Source organism: Eleginops maclovinus, chromosome 12 (genome assembly GCF_036324505.1).
Source record: "Eleginops maclovinus isolate JMC-PN-2008 ecotype Puerto Natales chromosome 12, JC_Emac_rtc_rv5, whole genome shotgun sequence".
NCBI classification, from domain to species: Eukaryota; Metazoa; Chordata; class Actinopteri; order Perciformes; family Eleginopidae; genus Eleginops; species Eleginops maclovinus.
Window position 1 is genome coordinate 8,811,356 of NC_086360.1, and position 23,960 is coordinate 8,835,315.

The 23,960-nt window shown below is 42.0% G+C and overlaps 1 protein-coding gene across 2 annotated transcripts in view; it reads right to left on the reverse strand.

The window, feature by feature from the left end:
• Nucleotides 1-19,524, reverse strand: part of znrf3 (zinc and ring finger 3) — a 63,226-nt gene extending 43,702 nt beyond the window's left edge. For both annotated transcript variants that reach the window (XM_063896279.1, XM_063896278.1), the window contains exon 1: nucleotides 19,103-19,524. In XM_063896279.1, the coding sequence (XP_063752349.1) occupies nucleotides 19,103-19,333 (231 nt within the window). In that variant the 5' untranslated portion in view covers nucleotides 19,334-19,524. The remainder of the gene's footprint in view (nucleotides 1-19,102) is intronic.
• Nucleotides 19,525-23,960: the final 4,436 nt, after the last annotated feature.

Sequence of the window (23,960 nt, forward strand, 5' to 3'; positions counted from 1 at the left end):
ACCTAACTAAACGTTGGGTTTTTTCTTTCCTTTCATTGGCAAATCCAATCCAATATTTCCAATGCAGACTTTCACTTCCAAAAACCTGCATGATCGCCATATGTCCTCCCAGATATCCATTTCAATAAAAACATTTCTCGATACCATAACAAGCCAGTCGCAGCTTTTTCTGGATGCATGAACAAACATTGTACACACACACACACACACACACACACACACACACACACACACACACACACACACACACACACACACACACACACACACACACACACACACACACACACACACACACACACACACACACACACACACACACACACACACACACACACACACACACACACACACACACACACACACACACACACACACACACACACACACACACACACACACACACACACACACACACACACACACACACACACACACACACACACACACACACACACACACACACACACACACACACACACACACACACACACACACACACACACACACACAAATAAAAAGGGGGTTGGGGCTGCGGTTGTGATCGGACAAACACTGTTTTTGGAAATCTGCCGAGCAAGGCCATTGTGCAGGCGCGCGGTAAAGAGACAGAGAGAAAGGCTGGGGAGGGGTGGGGGAGGCGTTGAGGTTGTTTCAATGGCCGGCTCCATCAGTGAAGATAAAAGGCAGAAAGGTGCTGGGCCAAGTTGAGGCCTGGTCGAGGTGCTGGAAAATCATTTGAAGGAAGTACTCTGTTAACTCTATCCATCGTTTATTTATCTTCTTATGTTCTCGTCCCTGTTTGTGTTACCGATGCCCCATTCCTATCGTAAAGCGTTCTTGCTTTTCATGAAAGGTGTTTTATAAATCCAAGTTGTTATTATTATTATTATTATTACTACTAGCAGTGGCAGGTTTAAGCAGGTAAGGTGTGGTCAGAAGCAATATGTGTCTGTGAGTTTGGCCTCGAAGAGATCAGAATCTTAGTAGCTAAAATACTCACAAATCAGAGTCTCAATAAATCTTTAAGTATTTGATTGTCAATGTTTGAATTTGACACCATATGAATCTATTTGAATGATTCCAGTTTAAAGCTAAACCTAAAAAGGGGTTTAAAGGGATTGTAGAAGATTTGGGCGTAAGCACATTCAAAACTTGATCCAGATTTGATTTAATGAAATAAAAAGAAGTATATATAAGAGCTTGATATGTAGATTTTCCAGAGAATTTCTTTTTGAAGGACAGTTTCATGTGTACTTCTGTAGTAAGTGTGACCCTTTTAAACTGTGAACTCCTCTTTATCTGAAAAAAGGGGAAAATAATTCCCAGATTTATCCTGCATGTGTGTATCCTTTTACTAGTCACCTCAGGGCCAAATGGTCCGAGGGTCTGGGTGTGGATCCATGTCATCCAGGCCATTCAATCCCCCTCATCTCAAACTCCATCAAGCCACCCCACCGCCTGAGGACAGGGTCTATGGATTTCATACATTCCACTGTGGGTGGGGATACTCTTAAGATTCTCCCACTTAAGTGGTTTTGATTTCAGGATTTCGTAAGGAGTTTCCATTAAGAATCGGATAAAAAAAAAACATGGAAAATAACATTCCCCAACCACCATAACAACAAGTTATAGGACAGTGGGTGTGTTAACCACTATGTAAATATTACCACAGCATCACTGGCAAGCAAATGCAGACAAAGTGGCATAAACTTAACTTGTCATGCCTTCATCACTCGACTAACATTCCTGAAAACGTACGGTTGTGCCCTGGGCAACAGAACATTTCCGTTTCTGCTGCAGGAGTAAAACAAATAGTCTACGTGAGGTTCAAGGGGAGAGAAAAGTAAACTTTAATTGGTGTGGAAATAATTCCATTACCATAAAGCTCCCTATAAAAGGGTGACTTGTTCTTTTGATCGCCCCAGAGAGTGTTCATGAAGTCACTGTGGGAGCAGCCTGGGCCCAGGGGCAATGCCAGCCACCAGAATTCCTCCGAACATTTGTTTAGCAGCAGGCCGAGTGCAGAGTGGTGCACAAATGCAGTATTGTTCCCCTCTTTCTCACTGGTCACGCTGCCAGAGGTAGAAGCTGACGGGGATGGAGAGAGAAAGCGAAGGAGTGTTGTGGGGTTGAGGGCTGAGGGTTTGGGACCATGGGGACAACCGGCGCTCAAGAGTTAAACATCAAACCTGCTTTACACACAAGCACTTCTTGCCATCACCGTTACTGGGGACGCTTTGAAGAGGTAATGGCCAACTTCTGAAGATCAGGTCATTTCACAGTCGAGAGGGCTGTTCCATCGCTGAACGGTCAGAGCTCTTTTCCCCCTTTACCTCCTCTCCTACTTTGTGCGCTTGTAAATTATACAATCATACAACAAGTTCCTCCCACATCCATGTCTTTGTACGGGGATATTTAATAGAGATTTATCTGCACAAGAGTTCATCACTCTATTTTTTTATTTATCTTTTGCACCATGTATGTTGAGTTGTTGGAGGAGCACGCGACATAAGATTTTCATTGCCAACATATACGCTGTATCTGCTGTGCATATGACAAATAAAAACCTTGAAACCTTGAACCTTGAAACCAACCTAATGTTATAAACCTCTAGGGATCCATGTTATTTGATTTGTTTTTTATTAGAAACAAGGAACCACTTAGCTGGCTGTAACCTCTGGGGCATTTGGCTCCACACGTAAGAGGATTGCAGGTTGCAAGCACTTTTTGGAACAAAAAGCGACATCCATGGCAAATACTTCCTCTGGGGATGAAAAACAAGCTGGAAAAACAATGCAAAGTTACCTTAATTTAGACAGGATGTCACAAAATTCTAACTAAAGCTTTCTCTGGAAGCCCAATGTAGGTTGCATAGGAATGTGCAGATCTGGGAAATAAATGACAAATATGAGCTGTAAAATGTAGTGCAACTCACTGAATGATTGAGAGTCTCATAATAAAAAAGTGTGGCTTCAAAGTGATATGAAAATATAAAAAAGGACTGAGAAAGAGGAAGGTTCAAGGAAGGTCTGTCTCTGACTCAAAATTAACATGCGCCTCATCATGACACCTTATGGATGAATACCTAATTCTGAGGATCCAAGGATGAAGAAAGCTAAAAGGGGACAAATGCATATTCAAATGGCATGGCAAGTCCAGCCTATTTTTGCATATGAAATTCCATTGCAACTAAGGGTCGGGACCTCTGGGTTCTTAAGGAAAGAATGTATGACCTGAAATGGGAGACCAAAAGAACTGCTTGCATCCCCTGGCCCCCCAGCTGGGAGGACAGCATACGGATCAAAGAGGCTGTGTGAATCTTCAAGAGGGGCGACTGGGATAAACTTGGAGGGCATGTGAAGGGTCTGGGAGAGCTACCGTTGTACATACATTGCGTGTCGAAATCCCATCTTCTCTATGTTCCGTTAACAATTTAAAAATAACATGAAAACACCACAGCAAATGGCAGCCAGCCATTTGAATCCCTACGGCGTCCTTTGTTGTACGGTGAGTCACACAGTCCGGTGAGCAGTGCGTTTACCTCACGTTTCTCTTGGCCGGCTGCTGTATAAAAAGATTCTGAAGGATGATGACACCTCTTGCGACAGCCATGGTGGCTTTCTTCTCTTCTGAGAAGCTTCCTGTACTTCACTAGGTGTGCATGAGACTCCAAAGGCAACATGTGCACACAACATCTTAACCACAAACCTATTAACAGTGGTCTACAATCCGGAATCAATGCTTTAACAGTCAATGTCAAAAAACTTTTATAAATGGAATAAAACTCAGAAAGTTGTAAAGTCAAAGTGACATACTAAACTCCTATCTAATACCAATGAAGGCATAACAAAGCTCATGGAAAACCAGCATGGAAAACTGCTTGGATAATGTTGCTATGAAAAGTTAGCATTGATGCACGATAGAAAATTCAACCCGTAACATGCAAACACAGGTAGGAGATTTCTTCACGCTAAACCTGTGTGTATAAGTGTACCTTGCATGTCACAACAACTAGAACTGGTCATAGGCAGAAAATAGAGTGTCTTTTGTAGGAAGAACCAGGACGACCAGCATCCCCTGTGGGGCTTCTGCCCCTATGAGGGAGCTAAAGTCTCCAGACCTCCAGCACCTAGTCAGCCAGCCAGGGCCCAGCCCGGAGAGGTCTGTCATCACTATTACAGAGGCCTCTATTCATCCCTGCAAAGACAAAGCCAAAAGTGAACAGCAGCCATCCAAGGCATCCCAAGCATCCAGATAACAACCAGAGATATAATTTTAGGCTTTTGTGAGCCCATGCTTTGCTTTACCCGCAGTTCTCTCCCAACCATCCCTGATATTTGTCCTGTCTCCTCTGCACTCAGGATTGATACATTTTAGTGTGTCTCGCATGCTGCTAGTCCTTAGTCTTAGTGATTTTGAACGACAGTCCATTTTTTTTTTTTTTTTAAGATATTTTTGGGGGGCTTTTTGCCTTTAATCGGATAGGACAGTGGAGAGTGACAGGAAAGTGGGAGAGAGAGTCAGGGTGGGATCCGGAAAGGACCACGGGTCAGGAATCGAACCTGGGTCGCCGACGTACGGTGCAGGTGCCCCAGCCAGTTGGGCCACGGCCGGGGCCGAACGACAGTCAATTTTTAAGTGTCAAGTATAGGTTTTTAATCAGGTGGACATGTCCTGCAGAAGTAACACTTCACAACCAGATGCCAAACTGGGGTACGTTAACAGCAGAATCACAGCCTTGTTTTGCATTTTTCAACAAGCTCTTGGTTGGGGGAGATACATCCATAGTAAAAAAAGACTGTGACATACAGCGTTTTAAACAGCCATCAACACATACTGGAACTGATTTGCACCATTAAAAAAAAAAATGTAAACCACAACATACTGAGTGTCAACAGGAACAGAGAGCTGCATGGTAACAAAACACTGTTGAACGTGGCTCAAGATGAATAGCATGAGAATTGGCACACTGATGAAGAAAAAGAGCCGCAAGTTCGCAAAGCTTGAACTTCATCAACAAATCATCAACTTCAAATCCAAATAAAGCGATAATGAATGAATTTCTTGCACTTTTGTCATGACTTAAGAACATAAACTGGAAAAGCATTTGGTTAAATGACAGTGAAGCTCACATTGTTCAGTGTTCACATCGCACATTTCCATGTCAGACCCTTCCGGTCGGGCCCTCCTCTGGCCACACTGGGCCCCTGAACTCAGTGGTGAAATCTCCACCTGCTGATAATATCAGCTGCCTCACCGCTCCCCCTCCCCCCTCCCCCCCTTTTCCTGGGCATGTGTGGCGGCCACTGATAAAAGAACTGTAGATAAGAGGAAACACAAGCTGTGATGAGGAACACATTGCCGCCAGGAGGACAGGACAGAACATCAGCCCGGTGGAAAGGGACAAAAATTAGAGAGATAGTAAGAGCGGAGGAGGCAGAGAGAAAATCTGAAATGGATAAAAAAGGGAGAACATTTGCTAGAAGAGAATAAAAAAAAAAGCAGCTGTGTTTCACAAGGCTAAAACCAAGAGTAGAGAAGGTTCTGTCGTACAAAACCCAACCAGATTAAAATATGATTGATATGAAGAGTTAAAGGTTATACAATATAGTATATTTCTGAACCTAACCAAGTACTTGTGAAATTTGGGATGAGTGTTTTTTAAAAAAACAAACAAAAACTTACTGCAATCAAAACATGTACCCATAAATACGACATGAAACAAAGCATAAATACACAGTACTGTGTCCAGACAAGAACATTGTTGTTGTCTTTAGCAAGCTCTACTGCAGTATTTTCTTTGCAAAGCTTTAAAAAAAAAGGGAGATTTTAATACTTTTTAGCTGTTGCTGGGTTTGGAATTACTCCTTAATGAAGTATAATAATTGCATATTAAAAAAGGTAGGACATTATTTTCCGCTATCATGAAGCTAGACTACCATCAACAATCACAAACTCCATCAACTGATAAACAAACCAATCGTCTGCACTTTCCAGTTCAGTTCTCTGGAAAACAAGAGTGAATGTAAATAAATTGGAGCTGTTGACACGGGCTGAGAGTGGAAGGGACAGGTGCCACAATGACACCAGCGACCTCCAGGGGATGTATGCATCCCATAGCGGTATCCCCTTTCAAGATGGACACTGGAGGGGACAAACCAGTTGGTCCACACCCAGGGGTGTGAGCACAGCAGCGTGTCGGTTGGCCACAGCCAAGGAAACAGATGTGTTTTTTTTAGGAAACATGCATTGTTTACCTTTTGGTAAATCAATCATATTTGTAAAAAATATTTTGTGGTGAACGGCTCTCTTTTGAAAAAACATGTTAGCTTTGTAGTCCACTGGGCTTATTGTTAGCAGCGGTGGATGCAAGCAGCATTGGCATTCTTAAAATGTAAACTAATATTTATAGCCCAAAAGAATCTATTAGCCTGCATTTAAACAAGTACGCCCTGCTCTTGGCCAGGCTTCCTCCTATTGGCTCGGAGTCAACCTAAAGTGTCCTGCTAATCCAACAGTTGTCTGGCTACGCTTAAAGTCACCTCTGAGTCCAGCTCTAGCACTCGCGTCAGGAATCCACAGGCTCTTTGCATACCGAGTGGCCGGATATCCTCTGTTTAAAGAGGGCCCTCTAAGCCAGGGCCATGTGTCGGTCGACTGGGGAGGGTGACAAGGGTTAGGGGTGTTTTTTTTTTAAGGTTCTGGTTTAGATGTACAGGCAGTGCTTAGAAGGACTTTAGAATTACATCAGCATCACTCTAAGCTGACACAAAACGAAGTGAGAGCGGCAGGTTTAGGTTCCATAGAAACTCATTCCGTTTTCCTGCAGATCTCCAGAGTCGCATCGCACACTGTGCCGGCTAAAAGTGCAGTTGCTCCTTCTCCAAGCCTGCGGATCTGTGCATCCTTGAATGGCTTTTGTTTTGCTGCCGGAGCAGAACAAAGTAAGTTCAGGTTACTGCACTCCTCCTGTTATTGGCCCACATTGTCTCTAATTATTCTAGCAAACATTGACACAGCATGTGTGGTCTCACCTTTATAGCCCTTCCCCCTACCGTGTTTTACAGAGTAAGAAAAGACAGGGAGAAAAGAGAAAGAGACCAAAAAACAAAACAGAAAGAACTTATGAAAGGGAGGGAAGGAATAATAAGACAAAGAACTGTACTTGTATTCACTGTTTTGTGCTTCATTATGATGCAATAATAAGTTAAATTGCCGTAAGCTGTACTGACAGGCTTCGTTTGTTTTCTTGTTTTCAAGCATTGTATACTCAGGGGTTTTCCTCACCTTTCTCCCATGCCGCCTCTCCTCAGCTCGTGAGAGAAAAAAACACACCATGCCAAATCTAGCTCTGAAAGCATGAGCAACCAAGATAAACCAGTAGGGGGTAGAGTGCAAAACTCTGAAGTTTTCTAGGGTGCAATAATCAAAAACAGAAAAACAGCCACAACTTTAAAAGCTAAATCCCACACTCTAATTTGAATTCTGAAGCTTTCCCGTTGCCAGGGTGCTCCAACTCCGGCTTTTTCAAAACAATAATTATGACGAATGTATGCATCAGTAGCTTACCAAATCCTCTGTCCATGAGCTCAGCTCGAGGCAATGCTGCAGCAAAGCTGACCCAAATATGCTACATGTGGTTTGCCAAAAGGAAATGGCTTGAAGTTGGGCACAATGATGGTCTGGTGTAAGATCAAATTCAAAATATAGAAATGGTCTAAACAGGAGAGCTGCTAAATTGACACAGAGGTTTTGTTAGCATTTGGTAGCAGAGCTATAGAAAACGTCAGAGTGCAAAGCCATTACTGTGAAATTCCCATAAAAGTCTTTCTGAGCAGATCTATTGCAGATTTTTACTGGAAGCCATTAGAGCAAATGGACTGACTCATCTGTTAGGAAGTAAAGCTTTTTCTGTTTCCTCAAATGGGTTCTTAAGTAACAGTGGACTGAGATGTTTTATTTATTTCACACATCAACATTTAATAAGCTCATTGTGTCTTGTCGTTGCTACATCACTGCAGTATGCCACTTCACTACAAAGCATGTTACTGAAGCTTAAACCTACAACCTTCCTGTTTGGGCGGTACTGTAAAGTCCATTTCCTGCAATTAATTAAGTCTCACTTTTATAGTTTTTATCTGCTTAGCGCCGGTATGGATACTACAGATAACCTTGTGCGCATGCATGGTCAAAAATCTGCCTGGGTTTTTCATTAAGCATCTCACGGCTGCAGGTTCATATTTATTGACAGATAGGACAGTGGCATCAATCTTCTTATCCAACCCACAGCCAGAAAGCTATAACCAAGTAAATACTTTCTTTTTTTTTTTTTTTTGTAATGATGCTTGGACCAAAATAAACATGAGCTATAATTACATGTGTAAATACATGTTATATATACAAATTGCTGCTCCTTTTGCATTTGTTATATGACACAGAGTACAATTGGTGAGGCCACTATCCAAATCTCAGAGCCACATCCCTGGGATATGTTTACTTCGAAATGCCTGCGGGATGCATGTCACCCCAGGGGTGACAATTTGACTTTGTGACATGCCTGTGGGATGCAGACAGAATAGCAACGGGCTGCATAGGCCTTCTTTTTTTTATCCATCTTCTTCCACTCTGTCCTTCCTCTCTCTCAAAACATAATTCTGAGAAGCTAGATTCTTGACATGTCCATGGATAAGTTATCATTAGTGTGTTTGGACAAACTGCCAAATGAAGAATAGTGGAGATCTCCATGGTGACTTTTAATAGAAGAAAATTAAGCATTGACATTCAAAGGGAGGATGAATATGGATATAGAATAAGTGGTGAGATTGAGAAGGCACAATGATATGAATAACAGTGTTCTTCATGTCACTGCACAAAAAACTATTCCATCATTCCTTCCCATTTACCCTCACATAATTTGATCTGTAATCTGAGTTTGAAAAAAGGTATGCCGGAGGGAAAGAAAAAAAGGCACATGACGTTTTTTTTTACCTGACAGCATCATCCAGGGCCAATGAGGGGTGAACAGATGGATTGCAACGGGGAAGCAATGGGCACAGCTGCCAAGGAGTAATGGTACTGACCTTTTTATATATACTCTCAGGTTCACATTGAGCCATGGGGCTTTGGAAGATGGGGATGGGTGGGTTAGCAGGACCACAGGAGTGCACATACAGTTTGCATGGCAGAAAATGTCATATGCATTAACTTAACTGACCACAGCATTTCAAGATGTTATCTAGATGTACATGTAAGTGATCTACTGCAAATGCTATACTGTATAAGCTAAAGGATTTGGTGTGTTCTTTCTACGGCTGCCTCCTGAAATTCACTGATAGGAGTTATCCATCAGTAGACTTGAAGTTTTTTTTTTTTTGTATTTTTTACTCTAGCAGGTAGAGTGCTTCCAATAGTTTTTTTCCTGTAAGCAGTGTTTTTCACAGGTGCTTGTAGGCTTAAATATTCATGATGATGACACAGCAACTTACATTCACGAAGCATGGTTACCATGACAGGGTCCTTTTTTCAAAGCGGTTCTATTGGGTTGCTGACATCGCCTTACGGTACACCTTGAGCCGCCACCAGCACAACTTTTGCCGAGGTGTGTAAATAGGGTGATGTAAAATTGACAGCCGGAGTTGCAAACCCCCTTCACCCTTCAAATTGAAGGAGAGTCGAAACCTTGTAGTCAACAGCCTAATCTGCTTTTTGGTATAGAAGAAATCCAGTTTAGATACTCTAAATATATCTGCTTTTAGAAAGTACATCCTAAAATACAGCTTTCCTACTTTTCATATATGCCATTTCGTACAGTCTCCTTCACTGTTTTGTAACATATCCATGGCCGTGTTATTCATTTAGAGTGTGAAGTTTAATTGCAGTATCCCATTAAGAGCAGCACTTGAAAACTAAGACGGAAATAGAGGCATGTCATTGTAAACACAAGATGGACCTGGTCTTTCACTAATACAAAATATCATTGGGGTTGCAGTTATTTGCCTGCCATGTCCATCTTGTTCACAAAGCTCCTCATCAGGAACAGTGTAATTGGGCAGTTTAAAAGCCAACATAGTGGTAGCACTTTGGAATAAAAATCAAACTAATACAAAACTGATTTTAAAATCAATCAGCTACATTTGTTATAAATTAAAGCAATACAAATAAATAAATTGTCATCAGCACAGAACGTAGAGTATTGCATGTACAGTCATGGTAATGGTGCTTAAACCATTTAATAATTAATCCATTAGTTGGTCTTAAAAGTTAATTATAAGAAAAGGATTTATAACCACGTATAAATCATGGCACAGGCTACTGTTCTCTGTGTAGCATCGAATATCTTGGCTTTGGGACAGTTGGTCATACATAACAAACTATAAAGAATTTAGTTGGGCATTTTCCAGAATTAACTTTTAATTTAAAAATAATCAAAAAATAAACTAAGGAAAATAATTGTTTTTTCGCAGCCCTACATGGGAGCTCTGTATGAATTGTGTTTTGTCTCAGTCCATTCAAGTACAATGCTTAGCTGGACGGTCCTATGATAGTCATGAATTGCTATACTCCACATGCTAGAAACAAGGACGTCTCGTCTTTACAACCAGCAACAAAGGCTTTGTGTTGCAACCCTAATTTCCGAGTCTGACCCAGGATGCACAAGTTAAAAGGCTGACCCCCAAGTGAACTCCAAATAAATAAAAAGTGCAGCTGTTTACTGCTAATTTAACATCAAAAGGAGTTTATAGTCACAAAACAAGGGCCAGGGGGGAAAAAGGACTTCAATCAGAGGCATGCAAATAACCTTTAGCAAACCAAATCAACAACAGTGAATTATTGCTGTGCGCTTTCAACGAGGGAGATATTCTCCTGCCGTGTGTTTCTCAACTATCATGGGAGCTGTCAATGAGTTATCTGCCTGATGATCATGGGGGCATTTTGAAAGAATCTGTAGTCATGCTTGGTTTAACACGCATTACAAGAAGTGTATGGACACACACACACACACACACACACACACACACACACACACACACACACACACACACACACACACACACACACACACACACACACACACACACACACACACACACACACACACACACACACACACACACACACACACACACACACACACACACACACACACACACACACACACACACACACACACACACACACACAGTATAAACTTTACAAAGAACAGCGTCAACTCTGTTCCACCTGTTGTGTACTTAAGGAACGCCCAGTGGATTAACCTATCTGCTGAAATCAGATAAAAACCATTTGCCGTTCCAAGTCCTCCATCAAAAACGTAAATAAATCTCCTTTTAGCAGTATCCTTGCATTAGCATAGTGCCATGAGGTTAGCCTTTGCTTGCGAAGTGTTCTAAAGTCTCTGGCTTCAACATAACCCTCAAAGTATTTTTCTCACCGTGCTTGTGCAAGGGAACACCTCCACCTTTATTTGCATGGGAGCGGATTTAGCTTGAAGGCCTGCAATTACATCATCATTCAGTTTTGCAGCACCCCGCATATCGGGGCCGGCATTACTCAGAGAGGCCTTTGAAGAGTTTGGCCCAGCCCTTGCTCTCTCTCTCTTCTTCCCTCCTCCCCTCCACCACCCCCTCCCTTCGGCACTGTCTTTGATGTTAACGCGTGGAGCTGCACCAAGCGTCGCGGCCTCCCAGGCCTCCCCGCCTCGCCTGATCCTATCTGCTCAGGCGGCACATTCATGTGGTTTACACCCGCAGCACGACTCCCGGCAGCTATTCACCCAGCCCTGCAGGCCCCTCCCTGATCAGGGTCCAGGGGCTGGAGAGGGATGCAACATGGCCTGAGCAGCCGACGGGGGTCGAGGGGAAGGACAGGAGGAATTGTGGAGGCTTTATCAAAGCCAAAGGCTGTACTAGAGAGCTTTTATTGCCAGGGTATGTTAGTGAAGGCACTATATTTGTAGATTCATGAAAGGAAAAGTCACACCTGACCTCAAGGGGATCTGGAAGACTTTGAAACATTGAATCAGAATGCCTTGGCAGATTCTTACAGAAACCGTGATTTAGATACAAAATAAATATAGTCCTTTCAGAGAGCAGTCTTTAGGCAAATAAAAAATGACAGCAAAAAGAAAAACAGAAACTCTGTGCCCCAAATATCTTCAGCATACCCACGACACAGAGACGACATAAAAAGAAAGCCAATTTTTCATTTCAAAAATCTAGGGCACATCTATAGGCAACAGGAAAAGGAGGAGTTGGGAAGATGCAGTGATATATCTTCACCGGAGGACATGCAGCACTGAGAAAATGATGCAGAGATAACCCAGCATGTTCTCGTCTGACCAAGCAACCCCAATCCATCATTCCTCTGGCCCCATTGTGTTATGTGCAGTGGCTTCCTTATTACTTTAACAAATACCTGCACACAGACACACACATTGCCTCTAGAAGCCATTGTTAGATCAGAGTGTTAAGGCAGAGATGAACATGATTGGGTCGGAGCTTCCACCTGAAACTGATTTGTCCCCATCTGGCACCTCTGTAAATGACCTTTGCCACGGTTGTGATGGAAACAAAAAGAGGGAAATAAAAAATGGCAGGGATTCTGACAGAGGTCCTGTCAGATAAACACTCACAATATTAATATGCTGCATTAGGACCGATGGTGATAGTGTGCACAAAACCAGTTATGCCTACCAACAACAATAGAAATTGAAACCTGGGCCTAATCCTATGAGTAGAAATCAAAACGACAAAAGGGCACAACCTTCCTATTATAAGCAACATTATGTTTTGTCGGCATATGAGGCAGATACTTATGTAAGGATGTAAACAAAAGAAAGAACTTTGAACCCTGTCTTCTTGAACTTGAGTGAGTGGGATGGATCTTTTGATAAGACCTTTGTTTTCAGAAAAACAAATGTGAGTAGTGAGAGGACTGAGGGCACAGGGATCTAAGTATATTAAGAGGTAGGAGGATAAAAGGCAGATGGAGTGTTGTGCTCCGAATGAGATGGACTCCCAGCGCAGCTACCTTCCTAGTCTATTGGCAAAAAAATACAACAAAAGGGGAGGCTGGCGTTGTGGCCTTCTACGTTTAGTCAGCACATTCCTAGCCAACAACAAAGCATGCCTCTGCCTGGATGAGCCACTGTGAGCATTGTCATTTCATAACCCTCGACCCCTTATCCTTTGTTTTGCAGACCCTCTGTGTCAGTGGATAAAAATATGGGCTGAGGGGATGGAGTGAGTCTTTCAGCTCTGTTTCATCAAACGCAGGGGCTATTCAGAAAGAAAGAAAAAAACCACTCCAGGCACTTTTTCATCTTTGACTCGTTTCAAATGTGTTTCAAAAATAACTTGAGTAAAGACAGGCAAAGTTAAAAAAAAAGGTATCACCTGTCAAAGCGTTACATTATCTTATAGTACATTTCCCAGCACTCAGAGAAAAATTACAGCCTTGGGGCGAAGATGAATTAACATTTCCTCATCATTGAAGCATAAAGCAGAAGACAAACACATGACGTTCATACAAATGAGCTCGGACACATAATCAATAGCACATCAGGAGGAGAGCGTCATGGGGGAATAGGGTTCCCCTGGGAGAGGCTTTGATAATGGAGAGGAAGCAGCAAGCGAGCACCAGCAAACTGCTAATCTTTCTTGGAGTGGAACATCAAAGATCGGCTCAACCACTCAGCCCAGTGGAAACTAACATAGCTACTGGGGCCACCAGTACCAACTTGCACTTGTTCCAGGTGGAGCATGCAATTTGAAGATGGTATGCCTCAATAGTTGTGGGAATATGATGTGGACAATTGTCATTACTTTTTTGGGACATTTATTGGCCCAATAACTGACTTCAAATGTATTGATTACTGAAAATATTTAGTTGACATATGCCTTTAAATGTAAGGTGTCAGTAAGATTACAAATTGAGGGGGGGGGGGTCAGGGTACAAGCAATGTGTTTCATGGTCTGCAGCCACCAGGACAACCTGATGTTCTTACAATTCATACATGCTGGTTGAGAAGAACTAGGTGTAATCCTCACTGGAAGTCACACACACACGCATTATAGGATGCATGACAAATTTTGGCTGCACCAAAAAAAAAACAGCAGACTGCTGGTGGTGGTGGTTAAGTGTGTGTGTGTTTTTTGGGGGGGGGGGGGGGGGGGGTGTCAAGCAAGAGAAAGAGAAAAACAGTTTAGTCTGTTCTATTCCAAAAAGGGGAGAAAAGCAGCCTCAAATTACTTTGGCTAGGGCATGAAAGTGAAACAGGGTGGCGGTTAAGAGACGATAGCACTTAAAATCCAGCTGCGACCGCCAAGCCAATAAATGGAAAAAACTAGGGAGCAGCACTTTTAACCTTTTAAACCAGCATTTGTGTACTGCTACTGTTGCTTTGGCGCTGGGAGTGGCCCGGTCCCTGGCACCTCCAGTCTGGGCCCATTATGGCCTCTTGGGGTTTCTAGCCTGTGGTGAGAAAGCGCACTGGATGCCTTAAACCACTAAAGCTCTCATTATAGTCTAAATGCAGCGCGACACAACTCTTGCCAGCTCCAAGGTAGGAGCTCCAGTATTTAAGCTCATCGTTGTCTTAACTCAAAACCACTACTTTCCCCTCTGCACATCCAGTTAGAAAAAAAACCGCCACTTTCACAGAACCACATCATGAAGTCTACCAGCTATAGTTACTGGGACCTCATGTGCATGGAGATAAAGTTCAAAGGTGAAACAGCTCATGGGTGTTGGGAAACTATAGCCTCTTCTTCCTGTCGCTGGATTCAGGGGATGTCCCCGTCTCTGTGTCCCTTCTGGGAGGAAGTAGGCAAAAGCCACATTATTCCCTTTGGTTCTGGCCGACGACACTATGAGTTCCATCTGGTCCTCTCGATGCCCCTGCCACGTCCTTGCTCCTCACTCACATGCTGACAGCAAGGGCCCGTTGGAAATCAGAGGCAGATGTGCGCTCACGCAGTGCATCGCAGTTCATCTTGCTACAGGAAAGACGATTTTGGCGTCCGGGAGACAATAGAGAATGATGAGAAGCAGATGTTGTCTCCATCGCATCAAACGTGTATTAATCAGGAAAGCTGTGTGTGCGCGCTGTCAACATGTGGAGATGATGGGAATGTGGAAAAACATGGTGACCAGCCATTTCAAAGTCCATTCAAGAAATCAGATTATATCTAGTAGCCTAGTGATTCAGTATCATCTGCCTTTGTCAACACATACTATTCCAGGTGTCCATCTTCACACATGGGTGACACAATGTAAACCCCTTTACAAATATTTAGTTTTGGACCTCAGTGGGAAAGGTTACAATCACCATTAATTCCTGGATGATTCTGCAGAAGTCACACGTATGTATTGACTCCAGCTCCAATCGCCAGTGATGGAAACATGACAATCAGGTGGACACGCTAATTTCCCCCCCTTTTCCAACACGATATGTGACGCAACCGGAATCAAAAATAGGTCTAAAGAAAATGAAATCCCTTTAATGGGAGTATAATTATAACTTGTGAATTGCAAAACATACACTTAATATACTCTACTCAAAGTGACCAGACTCCATTGAGACAATGGTTTTTTTTCTTCAGTGATTTCTGTAAACACACATTATCCAAAATTGTCAGAAAACTATATTATAAAAAAAATCTGCTTTGAAAACAGAAAGGCATACTTCTCTGCTGGTGAGGGGAAAGAAGATGAACAGCACTTTTTACTTTATGTTCAATGTATAAACTATAAACTGCAATTACACACTGATTTTGACTATGAGGGGACAAGTTGGTCATTCCATTATTTGCCTCATTTAACAGGCTTAGGTCAAAACTGCTGCTACTATGTGGAAGGGTTAAGCAAGACAACACTGACTTTATGTTATGTAAAATATGGCCAAATCCTACTTATCTGTGTTTCTCCACCTAAAAACTATTAATTATGGCACAAAAAGGTGCCTGTTTATTATCCTATTTATCAGTTTCTATTCTGGCAGTCTGGTAAGGAAGTCTTTAAGTCAGGGACAAGAGGTGTATACACTTATCAACATGTCAGGATGTCAGAGTTAAGGGCCAATGTTACCCTTAATAAGACACTCTAAGGTTGTCTTAGGGAAATGCCTGTTCACAACCCGAGACACAGTCTCATGTCTCGACAGAGTGATTTAAGGAAACATTGATTACTTTGCTTTTAGCAAGTTGAACTGGAGCAATCAGGGGGCTTGTTTGGGAAGCCTGGGTTTGGCACTGTTGCCAGATCTGCGTCGTCATGCTACCCCCCTTAGAGCAGAGGGAGAAGCAAATTAACTTAATTTATTATTTTTGGCCCCCGGCAGCGTTTGCCACTTTTTGAAGTATTCAGACAGAGCTGAGTTGGTGTTAGCTTTAGGGAATTAGCGAAGGCAGGTTTGAGTGTATGAGTGGTGATCGTGGTTGGGTCCTTGCTGAGGAAAGTTGCCAAACTCCCCCTTTCCCCTGTATTTGAATCGATACCTGCTGAGGTCTGGCCACTGCTGTACGCACAAGGTAACGCAAACCCCTCAGGGCTCTGTTCAAACAGCAGAAATGAGAACTAGAAGGCACCATAAACCTCAAGCACTCTGTTCAAATGAACACGAGAAGGCTCAGGCCTTGTAAGCGAAGAAAACGTTGAAAACTGCAATGGCTGCAGAGGTCAGTGCAGACAACTGGATGCACAGGAAACTGAATATTTGTGTTCAAACCAATTTCAGTGTAAAACTATATCCTTTACAACACCGCAGCAATTTCCCAACACGTTCCTGCAATGTTGTTTCACAAGTACAGAATATGCAAGAAGGGAATTTGATACCAGTTTAAAATTATACTCTTCAGGTTGTATGGTTGTTATTCATTGTCAGTTTCAACTTCCATAAATCTTAGGTAGAATATATGTTGTAAGAAATTCAAGACAGTGCGTCGTGCTGGACAAACTGCCCCTCATTATAGCCCGACAATATAAGCTGCCTTTAAGTGGTCAGAAGCTATGTTAGCAAAGAAAGCAAACCTAAATAGATGTGGTTTGCGATGTAAAGCTGAGGTCCAACATTTCTGTGTGGTTATCGAGTGGCGCCAAATGGCCATCACTGTGTATAAACAGGGGCCATTTTTGTGCTGAGTGTCCCCTCCTTTGATCCCCGCACATCATCTTTCTTTCAAAGTAAGAGTCTGCATTTTGAGGAAAAGAAAAATACATATACATTCACTGGAAAGATGCTGCTGTGTGGCTGATACAGACATTGCTGCAGAGAGATAGAAGGAAGGTGGTGCGAGATGTTTAAAGTTCAAGCTCATATTAAGAGAAAGTCAAATATGCAATTGAATATCCATTTTAACTCATGGTAGCATGATGCAGAAATTCTACAACACAGTTGAGGTTTCTTGGGATGCAGCCCACCAGTGTGCACTTGACGCAACATGGTGAACTTGCTTAAACTCAAATGTGTATTTGCAGCATATAAACAGCACCCCCGCCCCTCTACTCTGTCTCGCTCACCACAGGCTGCATTGTAACCCGGCCTCCCACCACAGACCAATGATCTCATGGAGCTCAATCGTTTCTTATGTCTGAGGTCACACTTCAGCAGATACTGGCTTTCACACGACCAATGAAAACAAAAACTCTACTGCTGTGGCTTGTTCAAGAATTTTTCATACGGTGACACCTCAGCGATCATCTCCTGATGGTCCAATATTAAACTTTGCATCAGAAGAACCCTTAATGATGAAACAGCATTCAATCAATCACATGCGATTAAACTTGTTGGCTCAACTGTTGATTACCAATGTCATCCAAATTAACTTGATGTGCATAAAGTGCAGTTGCAGTAGATACTTCCAAATATCAAAGGATACCACTTCAGTTGGACGATACAAATACCCATATACCTTCAAGTGACTTTCAAACATTTAGGAAGAGTTTCTGATCCCTGTGTCAATAATAACCAGAACCTGCTAGAGGTCAGGAAACAAAACTAGAGTTTAAATCTGTGGCACATGACTAGACCCCAAAACCTGTGCTGCCTCACAAGGCAGATTGGGCAAGAATTATAAAACTTCAAATAAACACTTGGCTCTGGGAAACGCTTCATATACAAGTGACTTCTACCTACTTCATCAAAAATAGATGGTGGATCCAAGCATAACCAGCTCTAGCACTTGCCATGTTTGGGGCCAGGAAATGAAAGAAAACATAGGCTAGTCTTCTTCCACAATGATTGCTTGCTTATCTATTGTTTGCATATGTTTATAAAAGACTCACCATGAAATGGTTACATGTATGCCTAAAACTAAAACATGCTACTTCAAAAAGGCAGTGTTGATGACGGCTACATAGTAACAGGCAACAAGCGGCAGGACTTGTCGGGTAGTTTACATGTTGGTACGGTCCATAAAAAACAAACATATTCCACTAATAAAACCAGCGTTTCAGATTTAAAACAGCATATTGAGTCAAAACTCGCCACTGGAAATGATATATGGCCTAAAGTAAGCACAAATAGCAGCCTCGTAGCATTGCTGCTGCTGCTGCTGTGACACGCATGAAACCTGCTCGGTAAAAGTTTACTAACTTTTTGCAAGTAGTGGGAGATTCGTAGTGAAGCTGTTACGAACCGCTCGTGTTTTGGGATTAATGCAATTAACCGTAACGAGTGCACAAGAGAACTACTGACATCAACAACATAACCTGCAAGAGCATGTTTTCTCTGTGAATGAATTCCACAAGATAGGAGCCATCTTGTGACCGCATATGCTTGCAAGCTTAGTACCATCCTCACACCGCCTACACACACACACACACACACACACACACACACACACACACACACACACACACACACACACACACACACACACACACACACACACACACACACACACACACACACACACACACACACACACACACACACACACACACACACACACACACACACACACCTCATGTCAACCCACCAGCCTCTGTGGAAAAAGTTTTAAAAAGGACAGCTTGGTAAAATTGCACCCCGCGTCCCGGTAGTATTGCTCGGGATTGCTGCTCGTCATTCCCCCAGTAAAGAAACAGACTTTACACGTACTTGAACGATCTCCCCCTCCGCGCTGATAGTGGCTCCTGCTTTGGAGAACCGTCCTTGCAAGCCAGTCGTGTACGTAGTATAATCTCCATTGGGACTGGACTCGAACAGAACCACTTCCACAAAGGCAGTATCCTTGGCAAAAACCGTACCAAGAGAAGCGGCAACCACGAAGATCACCAGGACCACCGAGTCGGGTACACGATCTGAGCCTCTCCGTGGTAAAATCATCATCTTGCCGGCTGGATCTTCGCCGATCGGGACATAATTTCACACGGATTAATTAATCGGGTGAAGGTAATTGATATCAGGTCTACGCGGGCAACGGGCGATGCGTCAAAAAAGGCAGAATTGAGCAATAAAAGCTTAGCCTGGGCTGGAGCGTGTTTATTTCACCACTGCAAACCTTGTCAATTACATTGCCTGCAAACGCTCTCTCTCTCTCTCTCTCTCTCTCTCTCTCTCTCTCTCTCTCTCTCTCTCTCTCTCTCTCTCTCTCTCTCTCTCTCTCTCTCTCTCTCTCTCTCTCTCTCTCTCCCTCTTTCTTTCTCACCCCCCTCCTCCTCCCCCTTCTACAAAGCGGATCTCCTTTGATCTCAAAACACGTGATTTTTTTCTCTCTCTCCCAAAAGGGTTATATCCCCACCCACCAATCTTTCTGACCCTCTCCTTTGCGCTCCCCACTCTGGAGTGCCAGCACTCAGTTAAGGAGCGCCACATATTTCGCTGCTCTGTATACAGGGGGACTTGTTGTTTGGGAAATGGTCAAATCACGCGTTTAGGATTGATTAAAAATATTTTATATTGGGTTGATTGTGAACCAGAGGCAACATTTGTAGCTGTTGTTTCAACACCGGGTGTGAAAAGCTACCCAGTAGTCTTTTCCCACGAGTTTGACACGTTTTTGGCTGCAGTTCCACCTTAAAATAAACAATACCCTCTTCAGGACGCTTCACGATTTAACCCGGCTAATTTTTCAATCTGATTCAGTTTTGCTCACCTACAGGTCACAATATAGTTGACATTTTGACTATTTTCATTTTAATTGAGATATATAAAGTTTTAGATTGTTTAGGAACATATATTATAACAAATATTATTACACGTTATGATATATATACATATGTTACTCAAAATATCATATTTTCACATTATTGTCATGTATTTTTCTCTTCCAATCTGCTATTAAGTCATGAGTTTAAAATGTTCTATTGCTCATGAATTAAACGCAATCCACATGCATATATAATGGTACACCAGTTTTTATGGATCTCCAATTAACTGTTTCTTTTGATCTTTAAAGTAGCTGCCATCCTCAAGACCAACCTGACAAGCTAATCATAGATAATTTCAGCCATTTTAAAATGTTTAAATGTAATTTGACATAATTTCCACCTGCCAAAAGTCAATTGAGCCATAATAGGGAGCGACGCTATGATTCATCATCCATTTATTGCCAATCATCAGTTTTATCCTGTATTCTTTAAAATATGCAGGCACATCCCACGTTTGTCTTTCAAACAAACTGTTGCTGTTTCCTATGCAGAATAAGAGAATTATTTCTCAATCAGTCTCTGTTCAGTATAAAGAGTCTATTGTGAAACTTCCATGCTGACCAGTTTCTGAGGAAGATCTTCTGCCTGGTGCCTTTTTTCAGCCTGTTGGACTGCTCATTATGTGTCATTATGTCTGTTCCTTATGTGCAAATAAGAACACTGTGTCTTTAAATGACGCTGAAAGAATACACACTCACAAACACACACACACACACACACACACACACACACACACACACACACACACACACACACACACACACACACACACACACTCAATCTTTTCAATCCTACAATAGTTGATGATTTGAATCTTTGTGCAACTAAACAACTCATCAAAAGAGCTCTCGGTGCCATGCAAGTGATGATGATACTGTAAATGCATTATTCTATCTTTGATGTAAGTAACAAGACTTAAAGGTGACAGTAGGCCTATTTGTTTTCAGATTCACCTAGAAGTTGCCTTTTTGTTTGCACAAAATAAGGCAAGAAATTGAAAAATACCTGTTTCCTTTAGTTGTATGAAAGTGGACTCTTGAAAAGGAAACACTCAAATGAAGGGTGAGCTCTGGACAGTGATAGATGTCTAAAAAAAGCTAACACAATAAAGTCTCATCTTGCTGTCAGCTGTGTGGCAGTGAGATTATGAAAACCAACTGTGAGGACTTTTTAGGTCAAGAATGCAGCCGCCTTTGGAAGAAAGCGTGATGGTCAACATGTGTTTGGACTAAAAAAAAGAAGAAAAAAAGTCGAGGAGGAAAACAATTCAAAGGCGAAACTTTAAAAGTTATTCAGCGCCTCCAGCACAACATAATTCACTGATCACATTGGACGTCACTTCGTGTCATGAATCCTGATTCACTCCACATGTCCCATTTCTGTCTTGTGACAATTAACGCTCTGTTTCAGTTTTTGTCAGGCAATACATAAAAGAATGATAGAACATTAAATGCACAATGCCTGCAGGCTCTGTGTTGACATTCAATTAGATGCACTTTATCAGCTTGCTAATGGGACATAAAATGCAAGAAGGCAACAAGTTAAAGGGATCCAATTACTCAGAGGGTCTATTTCCTCTTTCATTACAAGTCTGCCCTCTTCTGGTCTAAATGAAGACGTTAATCAAAAAATCTTTAAAATCGAATGAAGCATTCAAGGGTTAAGGCAAGTTAGATGAAAGATTGTTTTAATGGCCATCTATTCTAGACTAAAATTGACCTGGATCTCAAATAAATAGGGTAAGGGACAATTTTAACCAAAAATTATTGTAAGATAATGCCCACATTCTTTCGCCCAGTGAAAGAGTTAGATGATCTACTAAAAAAAGCTAAGTGGAGCAGATGGAAAGGCATGGTGTCATGAGACATGACACGGCGTTGGGTGACTTATTTAAAAATTATATTTTACTAATTATTTTGAGATTATAAATTGCGTCGCACTGGCACTTTAAGATATTTTAATACCAACTATGGCCCACTTTTACATTAATGAATTGCATGCCTTTTCAGACTTTTTTATTGATATGGAGTAGCATTGTATTTACAGGTTTTGCTTTTATTTATACAAATACCTGTTTGGTGACAATTTTGTCCTTTGTTGAAAAAAAAAAGGAATATTTTCTTCCTACTTCCTTTTTGACAAATTGTTACTTCCTTCTCATGAGGTTTTCATTTGGCAGCAGCTGTGGATCCTCTCCTGACGCCCCACTCTCCTTCTGCAGCGGTGTGTAAACTCAACCCATGCTGAGCAGAATCAGCTGTCCACATGTTTAGGCTGAGAGAGTGCTGAGGATGAGAAGGAATTTGAGAGAGGAGAGCTGGCCATAGTTGTGTGAAGTTTTCTTTTTGTAGTTAAACTCGTAGCAGTAATAGTCATTAGCTAATTTATGATGTTTCATTTGAAATTAAATGGCTGCATGGCTTTGTTCTGTTCTGTTTTCATCTCTTCTCGTTGAGTTAAACACTCTCCTTCTCCTCTGACAAGTTAACATTAAAAAACTATTAGTAACAGCACTTGCCTTTCAAGAGGTAATTCTTATTTAAAGGCAATTAACAAGGAGCTTGTTGATTGTGTCACTGGTATTCGGATTGTGAGGATGCTATCAATTAATGTTGGTCAATTGGGAGATCTTGGAAATGTTAATGGTTACTTAGCGGTGGATGTATGTACTTGAAGCAGGTGCACTTCATTTTTCAGGGAGGAAAGCTGGTCTGTAGTGTTGTAACTCTTGGTGTACATTTATCTTGTGAACACAAACAACCTAACCTATGTGGGAATGATTCAATTAAATCCTAGCCACAAATGACAGTTTGTGCACATATATAAATAAATTGTGACATTGATTTTATTACATCTCAACCTCTATGGCTATTCCCCAGCTCTCTACAGTTTCAATATATTTTAACATGAAGCTTTCACCTAATTTTACCCAACATGAACATTAATTTTAAAGTAATCTAATGTAGGTACTGGTTTTTGGATGGGGGAAAAAAAACATGCAAATAATTGTTGGACGAGTTTTGCTAAATGTTCATCCCTAGATTAAAAATGTAATACGTGCTTTCATGGTGTCTTTGTTCTGCAAACTTTTTTGTGTTGCCCTCACGTGTCTGTCCAGCTTACACCCGAGGTACTTCACTCTTTTACAGATTTCTATACATCATTATCATATAACTGTGATGATACTTATTGCCTGTGCAACGCCCCCCCCCCCCTTTCCTGCCTGTCATTCTGAATAAAGATCTGTCCTTAATTGACTTGCCTGGATAAATGAATAAATATGAAATAAACACAAGATCACGGGTTACTAATAATACCCAATGGGAAAATATGAATGTGTTTGATCAGTCCATCAGTGCAGAACTATGCGTACCTCAGCCTCTGTGAATTGTCCCTTTGTTGGCATGGTGCTGACGTTATGTTTTAATGAAGAAAGGAGAAGATGAGAGTGGTGGTGGGGGGGGGGGGGCATTTACATTCATGGCTCCCAGAAGAGTGCATCACTGCAGCATATTATTACATAAAGCAATTAGGGGGCCCCACAGCCCCCATATTATGGGAGATGCTTTCCCTCTGATGACACAGAACGATGATGACTATTGACTCCAGCCGGCCCGGACTATGTTGCATGTTTGCATGATGTCACTGCAAAGATCCCAGTGGGAAACTCTCATGAAAAGAATTTGACAGAGGGGGAAAAATACCAGATCAGAGGGAGGGATGCTTGACAGTACTTTGAATATAATAATGCACATTTCATCTATGGGTTCCCAAACATATAAGGAAAAGCTGTATGAAAGAGGTAT